This window comes from Oryzias melastigma, linkage group LG17 (assembly GCF_002922805.2).
Source record: "Oryzias melastigma strain HK-1 linkage group LG17, ASM292280v2, whole genome shotgun sequence".
Classification (NCBI taxonomy): Eukaryota; Metazoa; Chordata; class Actinopteri; order Beloniformes; family Adrianichthyidae; genus Oryzias; species Oryzias melastigma.
The window spans coordinates 34,313,349-34,324,965 of record NC_050528.1 but is presented as its reverse complement, the minus strand read 5'-3'; the positions used below and the strand labels follow the sequence as shown (position 1 = coordinate 34,324,965).

The following is an 11,617-nucleotide window of genomic DNA, read 5'->3' as shown; positions in this document are numbered from 1 at the left end:
TTACAGGCTAATGCCGTTTGAAAATTTAATTATATTTTAATTATTTATGAACAAAATTGGTATGTGGATTTATATTTTTAAGCGTTGGATATGAGGCGGTAATATTATAGGATCTGCGCACTGTTGTTTATTTTATTTTTTTAGGTTTTTATTTTGACTTAAGGTGAAGAATATGAACATATTGGGTCATAAACTGCGCTTTAAAGGCGAGGCGGTTTATATTAAAGAGGTGAAAATGCACCTCGAAAGGTGTTGCATCACCTTGCGTACCTGGCCGTCTCCGGTCCAGAAAAGGCAGCAACCCCGCCTTCACTGCAGCAATGGTTCCGACCGCCATTCCCTTCCGCTCAGGGAAACGCGCGAGCGCGACGAGCCATCCCCACACAATGGATGGAGTCTGACTAAGACCCGGGAAAATAACCGCCTCGCGGCATTTCACACAACAACAACACACGGGGAACAGCGGGGTGCGCTCGTGCAAAAAAGGGGGCACACGAACCCCCCCTTCGAAAGGAGAGGGGGGAAGCACAAAAGAGTGAAGTGGGTCAGAAAACGCATTTGGTCCCGCGAGAATGACAGCGAGGCGAGCGTCCACGCGGAGGGCGGAAAGAACTACAAAATGAATCATCTCTACCTGCACAAGTTGACATTTGGAGCGGTTTCGCTGGCTCCGGTCGACACGCGGGGCCTTTACGTAACGCTGGGGAAGGGGGGGTCGTGTTCCGTCGACGCTCGGTGCCGCAGGTGTTATTTTTGTGTTTATTTCTAGGCCATTTGTCAGCCCCGTTATCCGCGTTCAGGTAAACATGATGATGATGATGGGGATGATGGCTCCTGAACAGGCGCACCGTCACCGTCGTGGCGTCAGCAGCAGAAAAAAAAAGGTGCTTTCCAGCCCTAACAGCTCACACGCCAAAATTTATATATATATTTATCAGTTTACTGTTTTATTGGCTGAGCGACGGTAAAGGAGGAGAGGACAGGTAAGAAGCCGTCCAATAGCAGAGTGGGGTGGAAAATGTTGAATAAATTTAAAGTTATTACACCTGTCTGCAGATAAAAACCAGCATTTAAATCAAGAATTTAAAGATTAAACGTTCAGATGGTCTCCAAACATAACAAGATCCGCCAACAAACCCGAATAAAGTAACTAAAAACAGGCACGAATGGCAGGTTTTCATCTCAGCTAACGGCGCGTGAACCTTTTAAAATGTGCACTCTTACCTCAACTTAAAGCGAGCGCGTGGCAAAACGGCACGAGCGATAAAAATAAAACCTCCCATCCGGGCACCAACAACAGTCCGATTCACCATCTGGACCAGCAAAAGTTGGAGGAGCAGCAAACGGCAGCTCCGTCCGGGCCGAGCGAGCGAGCAGCAAGTTAGCATGCAACTAACCCCGCAACAACCTCGCCCAGAAAATCACACGGACCAAACTGCGAGCCACGTTGTTTGGCGAAAAGCGCCGCAACCTCCGGGCCGAACGCCACCGCTGCCGCGGGGCGTCAAAAGTGGCGGAAAAAGTGCAGAAACAAAGAGAAGAAAAGTGGAGGAAAGTGTCGGAATACGTGGGAGAAGCGGCGCTGCTCAGCTTATTCTAATAGTCGGATAACGGTTCTCTCAGTCAGGCGGCCCCATGCGCCGCTAGGCGGAGGGAGAGCAGCCAGCCAGGTATAACGGTACAGCACCGCACTGGGATAAGAATACGCCCCAAGAAGTCCCCGAGATGGGCTCCAACTCACTTCAAAAAGTCTCCAGAAGCACTTTACCGAGTCTGACAGCCCGCGCGGCTCCGCCGGCCGCCGCTACGCAGGAGTTTGGACTTACCGCTGCTCCTCTTCGGGTTCGCCTGTTTTCTGCGCTTACACCTGGGGCCATCCGCCATGATCCTCTCGCTGAGTCTGAAACGCAGCCGCTCGCGAGTTACCTCCTCCCTCCCTTCTCCTCCCCCCGTCTTTCCCTCTTCCTCACCCCCCCATCACCCCTCCCCTCCGCGTCCTTTACGACATCACCTTCCCCTGCAAAACACCTGGTTTGCGACAGCACCGGCTGCTTTTACGGCCCTCGAACACCTCAACAGGGCCCCTCCTACTGGCCGCACATGGCTGAGAGCTAAGGGGAAGGTCCTCCAGTTCGACCCGGTACCAGTGCTCCGCAGCACCACCTCTCAGGGAAACGTTTAACGATATATTGAAAACAGGAAAAAAGATTAAGGAAAGGTGATTTTGCACAGGTAAACATAAACAAACATGACCACAAACAGGAAGACTATCAAAGAAAATAGGATTAACAACTCAGTAAATACAGCTTTACTACTCAAGTCATATTTTAAATAAACGTATATAGTTTAAATTAATTACATATATTTGTTGTATGTACAGACACCTTAAATGGAAGAAAAAAAGTTTGCAAAATTAACGTATTTTACATAAAATTCCACAAAAATAATAAAAAAAAACAATAGTGAGCATAGTAATAATATCCACATACTAATTTGTTAGTATGTGGATTAAGGAATTTGTTTTCCTTCATTTTAAATATTTAATGACTTATAGCAGTGATGTTATTGGACTAAAAAAATCCTTAAACACACAATGATGGAAATGGTGTTTTTAACATGCTCTTGTGTCATTTTGCTGATGATGGAGACATATTTAAAGAAAATTAAGATTAAAAATGTATTTCTGAGCATCCCGCTGCTGTTTCAATCTGTTTTGAAATAGATCACCGGGCCACAAGCTCCCTGCCCCACTCCATTCTGATGCATCCACTTGCAGACAAATTGATCAATGGACGTTTTTGTTTTCCTCATCTGAGCTGGAATCTGGATCTAAACTGTACGGCTGGATAGCTTCAATATTGTTTACCATTTTTGTTGCACTGGTAATGTTAGCTTGGGAATGTGAAGGGTCGTAAGATAGTGGGAGCGCGAGTAAACAGATGGATGATGGGAAGTGGGGTGAGCTTACTACTTGTCGAGGGTTCCGCCCACAATTTAGAGGTTAACTTTTAATGAACTATGTCCTAGAAAACAAAATAGTGTTTGTATATTTTCTCTAAAACCAGTATAATCATAATTAAAACAAACTCTGGGAATCAGAGTAGGACTTAAAAGATATTATAGGTTAAATTAATAAGTGTGTAGCTCAGATATGCTAAAACATTAAATATGATACCCATTTATCACATTTGTGGTAGTATCACATGCTAAGCAGGTTCAGGCCCAGTCACATAAGTGGCCTTTACTGTGTACAGGAGTTATTCTTGTACCTGACGACGATCGGGTTTCCAGCTCTGAGCTACGGTGCTGCTGAACACCGGAGACTCTCAGCCACGGCGCCGCATGCTCCACGCTCTGCAGAGGACAGGTGGATGAATTTAAGGCTCAATTGGAGAATAGCTTGACATTGAAGACACAGGAACTTGAAGGTCTTTTTAGACATGTGACTCTAACCTAATGTTGCAACTTTTATACAAAAAGTCTGATCGAAATACAGAATAACCTTTACTTAGTGAGGTTTTGAAGTGTAGTCATAGTCAATTATAAACATTTTAGTAAAAAAAAAAAAACAATCAAAAATGTACTTGTCCCGACTTTATTGTAGTATTTTACAAAGGAAGAGCTGATATATCTGAATAAACGACGGTGCAGATTTCATAATGGATCCTTTTTGACAGTTGTGTAATACAGTTATTGACAATAATTACATTTGTTTTTTTCCCTGACTGAAGAATGGTTCTCATATCTCTGATTTTTTTAAAATATTTTGTTATGTCCAGCCACTTGGTCATTATATTAGCTTGATGTTAGAAATCTAACTTTTTTTTTTGGTGAGAAATGTTCAACCACAAAGGTTTTTATAAATGTTGGTTAATGTGCTTTTGTGCCTCACATGGCTTTTTTTTTGAAGAAGAAGTTTTAAAAATGTCTAAGTAAGTGGAAAAAAAGAATGAAAAAATGCTTGTGTTCCATTTTTATTTTCTCATTAATTCATTCCAGCAGCAGTAAATCATGTAATTTCCATAATGCATTTGAGAGAAATACATGAAACTATTTTTTTACCAGTATTTGAAAAAGAATAGGAAGAAGCAAAATATTTTCTATAATTTTATTAACCAAACAATCATTTTGTTTTAATATTTAATATTTTAATATGTTTTTTTATACCTTAATTATTTACTCTTCCACATCCTTCTCTCTTTCTTTCAAAATAATACATATATTCTAATGAGAATAGTAAATCCTTTAACTAACTTATCACCAATAGCAAAAATGTTCTTCCTCAAAGAAATATTGTTCAAAAGTTTTTTTTTTTATTCTGTTACATTTTTTTCACATACCCATTATTTTTTCATGTTAAAACACTACATGCCCTCACAGACACAAATGTACATCTTCTTAAGTGCGGTTTGAGTTTATTTATGCTTTTTATTTTCTTTTTCATTTTGTGTTTTAACGGGAAGTAATTGAATTATTGTTGACGTTAAAATGTAATATTTGTTATAATTTCTTTTTTTTTGGGAAGCTCATTTAGTCAGTAGGAGCAGGAAACATCAACAGTAATAGGTGATAGTGATTTGCTGGTGGGGGCTCTATGTTGGTGCCTAATTTTGTAAATGTGAATCAGCTTTGATGTTTGCTGCTTTGATACGGCAAACTCAATGATCTGATAGAGAAAAAAAAAGCATTTATTAGTTCAATTACTGGGAAGTGGTTGCAGTTTTAAAACATTTCTATTATATCCCAGCTGATGTCTTAGATTGTTATTCTCTTTGCAGACCATCATTGACCGTATCCCTAATTGTTGCCATAGTTACTGGCCTAATTTGTACATGCTTATTTACACGGGGCTGAAGCCCTGTGGCAGAGAAGGATGAGAAAATGTCATAAAAATGTTTTTAGCCAGTTTTTAAGGATTCATTCCAATCTTCTTTTGAGCTATTTTCTTAATTCATGCCATAAGTCACTCATTTGTAACACTCCATTCATTTAGCATTACCCTAACCAGCCAAAACAAATAACTTTTTTTAAATATATAATTTGAAATAAATTCAGACATGAAGGGGTGAAAGGCGTCCCCATTGGTCTTTTAGTTATGACTGTGCAGTTTTGATCCAAAAAAAAAATAATAAAGCAGTCGTTTTCTAGGACATAGTTTCTGCAATTTTTCTGCAGTTTAGCATTCCAGGTCGCTTTAAGTCACGAAACCAAGATGGATGTTTTGAACAGAATCTGGCAGTTTTTCAAAATAAAACTTTGATCAGGATCAGAAAATAAAATAAACTAAATGGAAATTATCTAAGCTAACACATGTATTTTTTTTTCTGTCTGCGGCCTGCCTGGTACCAAGTGACCCACAGACCAGTACCGATCTGCAGCTCAGGGTTTGGGGACCACTGTTCCACATCACAAATACAGTCTTTCAAACAGCATTTTTTAGTCTGTTCCTGATTCACAACGACTTGAAGAAAGAAATACTAAGAAATGTAATTTTAGGCTTGATTATCCTAATATATGACCTCCACCCTGACACAAAAACATGTTAAAAACATGATTTACTCCAGCATGGGTCTTTAAGTAAAGCCCTGATTGTCTTTGCTTCTATGATCGTATTTACAAATGATGTCGCTACCTAACAGAATGACATGCTGTCCAGTCTCTGACCCCTCCTATCCCCTCCTGAATTGTCAGTTTTACCTAACTTTGTGTGAGCACAGGTGAGTATTATCACAAAGATGCAACACAAAAGACAGAAAACTATAGGAGATGTTAAATGCTCAACTAGTTCAACAATAAAAATTGTCCAGCGCTGCAATCTGATGGATTGACTGTTACAGTTTATGCTTCTGACACCACGTGGCCATCTCTAAAATGAAATCTGAACCGATCATTCCATAACAACTAGACTGAGTGTGTTGCTGCCTTATTTCCTCGGCTGTAACAAGCAGACCTGCCCCTGGGTTCAAACTAAGCCCCCAAACAACAAGCGACTCCCCTCAACCACATCAGTAATGCTTTAATTGAATCTCCTGCTGGCAGGATATGAAGGGCTATAGAGTCCTCTCCTATCTGGGGAGGCTTGCTCTGCTACATCACAACGTCTCTACAGGCCGCTGCCGTCCCGCTGCCTGTGAAGTGAAAGGGGAAACGGATGCCATTATTCAATGCTAATTTACTATTGACATGAAAAGCCACTGGGCTCAAAAGGCTTTGTGGCTTTTATTCTCTTTTTGTGAATTCATTTGTATTTATGCTGGAAAATTCTGTGGGATGAGAAGTCAGCCAGCAGACTACAGTGTGAGTGCTGTTCTGTGAGGAAGAGCTGAACCTTCAGGCTAAATTTAGTCCTTCCTCAGCAGTTCCTTATTCAAGCATCAGGTGAAGGTTTATGAAGGTTGATCTCTCCCTGAGATATCCAGAGACTTAAAACTGTTCTTATGCTGCATCTCAAAGACACACTCCGAAGAAAACTGTGTTTTTAACATGTTTTTGTTGCATTTTTCTGATGATGGAGGACATATATCAAGAAAATCAAGCTTAAAATTGCATTTCTGTGTATTTCTTTATAAAAAAAAAAAAAAAAAAGCTGTTTAAAAAAAGATTCTACTTGTCACATAGAAAATAAGCTGGGTGTACCACAGCTCCCTGCTCCACTCCATTCTGATGCATCCACTAGCAGACAAACACATCCATGAACGTCTTTGTTTTCCTCATCTGAGCTGGAGTCTGGATCTAAACTGTACGGCTGGATGGCTCCAATATTGCTCACTATTTTTGTTGCACCACTAGTGAAATCTCAGGGGTGTGAGGGGCCGTAAGCTAGCAGGAGTGTGTAAACAGAGAGCTCTCAGCAACAGGGAAGGGAAGTGGGGGCGGTTTTACCCTGCGGCACCGGTTCCACTCACAACTCAGAGGCGATGAACACAATTCTGCAGAATCTATGTCATAGAAAACATACAGTTTGATGGATGTTGGTTAAAAACAGCATAATCATGATTAAGAGACCACTGGGAAGGCTTTAACAGTAGATCAAAAGATGATCAGAGTAGGTTCAAGCCTGTCAAACAAAATTAACTTAAATGAATAAAATGTTATTTAAACAAAAATGTTTTGGGTTCTCAACCTGAGTTTTTTTATTTGTTTGTTTGTTTTTAGCAGCATGGCCTAAATAATTTCTAAAAGCTGTCTTCTAAACGCTGATGTTGACGAGGAATTCTCTGAATTTGCAGCAGGAAAATTCCTTTGTTTATTTTTTATTTATTTGGTTTGCTGACAGTGGCTGTTGGGGTGAGGAGGGGGAGCCGATCAGGTAAGGGAAACCTTTGTGAAGCACTTTTTGAAATGGTAATGGGAGCCTAAAATGATGCGTATCCCGTCAGAAGCAGAGTCAAAACTATTATAAACTTTCTCTGCTGCCTTTGATGTCCAAGTTCTCTGAACAAAGTCACCTGTTCACCCTCATGCCTCGCCTTTGAAGAAGCTTCTTTTTAAAAAAAATACTTGTAGGTCTTTTGTTTAAATGGGTGTCAGGTTATACAGAGAATTGTGACTTAAAAGGAGAACAAAGGAGAAACATGGAACTGGCTTTGATGTGTTAATCAGTCTTTACCTGTAACTTTGCCTCATTCCTTAATGAACATCATGCCTGTGTCCTGTGGAGCAGCAGTGTTGTGACCAAAAACATGAAGTATGTTTTTTTTTTAATTGAACACAACAATGACAAAAATACAAACTCCAGCAGAGGATGAACACACTAGTACACACACACACAGTAAACATGAGTAATGTCGTTTAGGGTGAGGAACGGGATTCTAATCTTTAGGACGTGTCAAAGTCAAGGCCGGATCCGGCCCTCCAGATCATTTTATTTTATTGTTATTAATGGCCAGATGTTATCTTGTGGTTATTTTTAACTTAAAAAGTAAAATATTGAAAGCTATTTAAGATTTTAGTTGATTTATTCTGGAATAATATTCTGAATTTTTATTATTTGTAATTATGTTAAAATTTACGGTTTTAAAGTTTTTAAAATTGGCATTCTGCTAGTTTTTGGACTATTTTGCCATTTACTAAGATTTTTTTTGCGCCTTTGGAGTTAAGATAACATTTCAGCTACATGCTAGCTGTTTTGGCAAACCTACTTTTTTAATTTTTTTTCGGCTAATTTGGCATTTATCTAATATTTTAGCTGGCTATCAGCTTCAGCGTTTTCAGCTATTAGCTTCAGCGGCCAAATTCAGCTTGCAGCATTCACAATATTTATCATAGGTAATGCTATATATCTAGTTCATAATAATGTTAAAAAGTTACAGTTTTAAAGTGTTCAATAAATGTTTATCCTGTTGGTGTGTTTTGGATTTTACCCCTTTGTGCGATTGACTTTGCCGCCCCTGCATAGGAGATAACGCTCCCCGGACTTTCTCTTGCTGTCAGTCTCGTCTACTCTATATATTGAATTGTTGAAATGTAGAACAAAGGAAACATTCTGCTAAAAATGTTGACAGGTCAACCAGATTGATTTGAAAGCTTCAGTCTAAATTTTGAATGAGAATGTCAGTTCTGTAAACACACAAATATTGAGTTGAATTATTTTTGGGAAGACTGCTGCTGCTTAGTTTCACATCAGGCAGGATTCATTTATTTGTTTTATCCCTGAAGTACAGTATTTTTGAGGAAGTTTTCTCTTTTTTCCTTTTATTTTATGTATTTTCATTTTACAGCTGCAGCAGGACACCTGAGATAAGAGCTGTGTTTGACAGTCTGAGGAGCCTTTTGGTGTCAGACTGGTAAACTTAGGTCAGTTGGTTTACTTCCCTGAGAAACATCTTGAGTGAAAAATGGATTGAAGAACCAACAGTAACTAAAACAATAGTTGGGGGGAAAAAAGCTTACTTTCAGAGGAGCACAACCTATAATCCCCCTCCAATCAGATTTTGATCTGTTGTAAAACTGTTCCAAGTGGTCTCTTAATTATAATCAGAGGCAGACTTACCATTAAGCAAAGGTAGGCCACTGCCTTGGGTCCCCAGCCGAATATCTAATAAAAGTGTCTAAATAAGTTCCACGCCCATTATTATCAGTGTGGCACAAAAAACCCAAATTACTGAAATGGCACAAAACTGCTTATGAGAAAGTGTTTCGTCCTCCCCCAGTCCTTCTGCAGCTATGTAATATTCCTGCAGCATCAGGCTAAGAAAGGTGTTTCAAAGAGGTAACAACAAACAAAAGCAGCAAGCTAAGGCCTTGTAATGTGAAAAAAGATAACATGTTGCTGCACTTCCTAAAGTGCAGGTAGAAAAAATGGGAAAAAGAACAACAGAATTAATCGTTACAAAATAAAAATGTTATGAAGATAAAATCCTAAAATTGTGGGGAAAAGTTCAAAATTTCTCAAGAATTAAATGATAAACTTAGGAGAAAAATCAAATTGCTTAATTAAATTAGAACTTTATTTTGAAAAATTCCTATGTAAAATACAACTTTTAATGAATTGAATAACTGCATATTTATATATTTATTTTCTTCTATGGTGGCCCAAATACTCCATCACCAGAAAAGGTACATAAAGGAAAGTAAAAGCAATGGGGAAGAAACTGGTCATTTTAAGAATTTTTCTTCTTAATTAACGCCTCTCCACAGTGAACTCTTCTGAAATACTTTTGTTTCTTTTGTCTACTTTTGTAAAACCTGTCTAAAATAATGAATACAAACACTTGAGTGGGAATCCTCCCAGCTCTGACGGACCTTGGCCAGCTGAGCTCACTGACCATCGTAGCGAGCCAGCCCACTGAGCGCCCACTCAAACCAATGTGGGCAAACACAGGCGGGGCCACCAGGGAAACGTGGACCAACCTAAATGGGGATCTTATTTTCTGCCCACTTTTCAACCAAACGGGACCCACCTGGCCTTCCTGGCAGTACTGTAGTTGGAATGGAACTTGGGTTTAACAATTCGCTTCAGAATTGTGGGCGGGGCTGAAACAGTGCACCAACTTCCATCATCCATCTGTTAACCTGCTCTCCTACAGCCACCCCAACCCAGCATTACCGCTGCAACAAAATCAGCCAGTAATATTGGAACTATCCAGCCGAACAGATTTGATTCAGATACTAGCTCAGATCAAGAAAATAAAGCGTACATGGATCTGTTTGTCTGCCCTCGGATGAATCAGAATGAAGAGGAGCAGTGATTAAAAAATAATCACAAATACAATTTTGAGCTTAAATTTGTATATAAAGTATGTCCTCCATCATCAGAAAAACGCCACAAGAACATGTTAAAAACACATAAAAATACTATTTTTTTCAGAATAGCAGGGAGTGGTTATGCCACTATTCATCTGATCTAACTTAAATCATGCAGTAAATGTATGGTTTGTTCAATAACTATGTATTTCTTATCACTGGTATCCTTGGTTACTCGTCATCTATGGTTTCTGTAAAACTCCTATAGGGACAGAAGCTGCAAATTAGCCATGGCTATAACCACTGTGATACAGATTGTTTAATGTAATGATCCATGTTTTTTTTAGATTTGTCCCTATTTAATAAAATAAACAATAGTTCAGAAATATTTTTTCATTCTTTTGCCAGGCAATCATCAGAAAATCTCAAACCGGGATCTCTGCTTAGCTTGGGTTTAACAAAAATGTTCTAAACGTTTTAGGCTCCATCCTCCAGTAAAGAAAACACGACTTGACTGATTTTTAAAATAATTTTCAATCTTTTTACAAACAGTAGGTTTGGCTGGAGGTGCTCACAGTTACACATTTAAATCACTTTTATTTGACTGTTTCTGTCATGCTCTAGACCCCTCTGTGGTTTGCTGTGGTGAGTTTTCATATGAATTGGATGGCAGTGATTTTCTCCACTCATCAGGGGTCTGAATGTCAGACAAAAGGAAATGCTGACTCAGGCGAATCTGGAGGCAAACATTTGTCCCCAGAAGCCTAAAGCCTCCCCACCAAAGATCTGAACAATTTCTCTTATTATTTATGCTCACGAGCATGCAAGGCACACAAAGCTTCTGCTGCACCCATGATGCAAAGGCTCAACACCTCTTTGTGCAGCATTCATTTCCTGTGCAGAAACCACAGCCCTCTTCGCATCACACCCAGGATCAATAGGCGCGTGTCCACTTCAGGTGATGTGTGCAGCGATAACCTGGCCTGTTTGCTCGCTCTCAGCAGAGATTATGGCGAGGCTCCATCAGCTAGTGTAATGAGTCACATGCAGAAACGCAGCGACTGATGTCATTCTGCATCACTTCGCCGTCACTGGGTCCAGACAGTGTTTTGAGTACGATGTGTGGACGACGACGGACGCTCTAACACGAGCGTAGATGTGCATGTCATGTGTTTGTACTGCATGCCTGGGTGTGTAGTGAGTGCATGTGAGGAGCGCAGTGCTTACCCTGAGGTGCTGCCTGCTGTTCAACCCCATACCTGGAGGCTGACCTCATTTGTTGCAACACTGCAGCTCATGGAAGTCACATGACTCGGCCCGACTGACTCCATGTGGAGCACGTGCCTCCTGCTAGCATTATTATCATGGCGGCCTTTTGACCTTTGGCCAAAGAAATGTTATTTCCTCTCAACTTTGGTGTCTTTCACTCCTT

General features: G+C 40.0%; 1 protein-coding gene across 3 annotated transcripts in view; it reads right to left on the bottom strand.

Moving 5' to 3' along the window:
- LOC112138780 (zinc finger E-box-binding homeobox 1) overlaps positions 1-1,985 on the bottom strand; it is a 77,706-nt gene extending 75,721 nt beyond the window's left edge. Inside the window, exon 1 of one of the 3 annotated variants that reach the window (XM_024261414.2) lies at positions 1,827-1,985. In XM_024261414.2, the coding sequence (XP_024117182.1) occupies positions 1,827-1,884 (58 nt within the window). In that variant the 5' untranslated portion in view covers positions 1,885-1,985. Of the gene's footprint in view, positions 1-270; positions 537-634; positions 1,117-1,826 lie in introns of those variants that run through there. The other 2 variants (XM_024261415.2, XM_036216265.1) reach the window with 2 other exon arrangements.
- Positions 1,986-11,617: the final 9,632 nt, after the last annotated feature.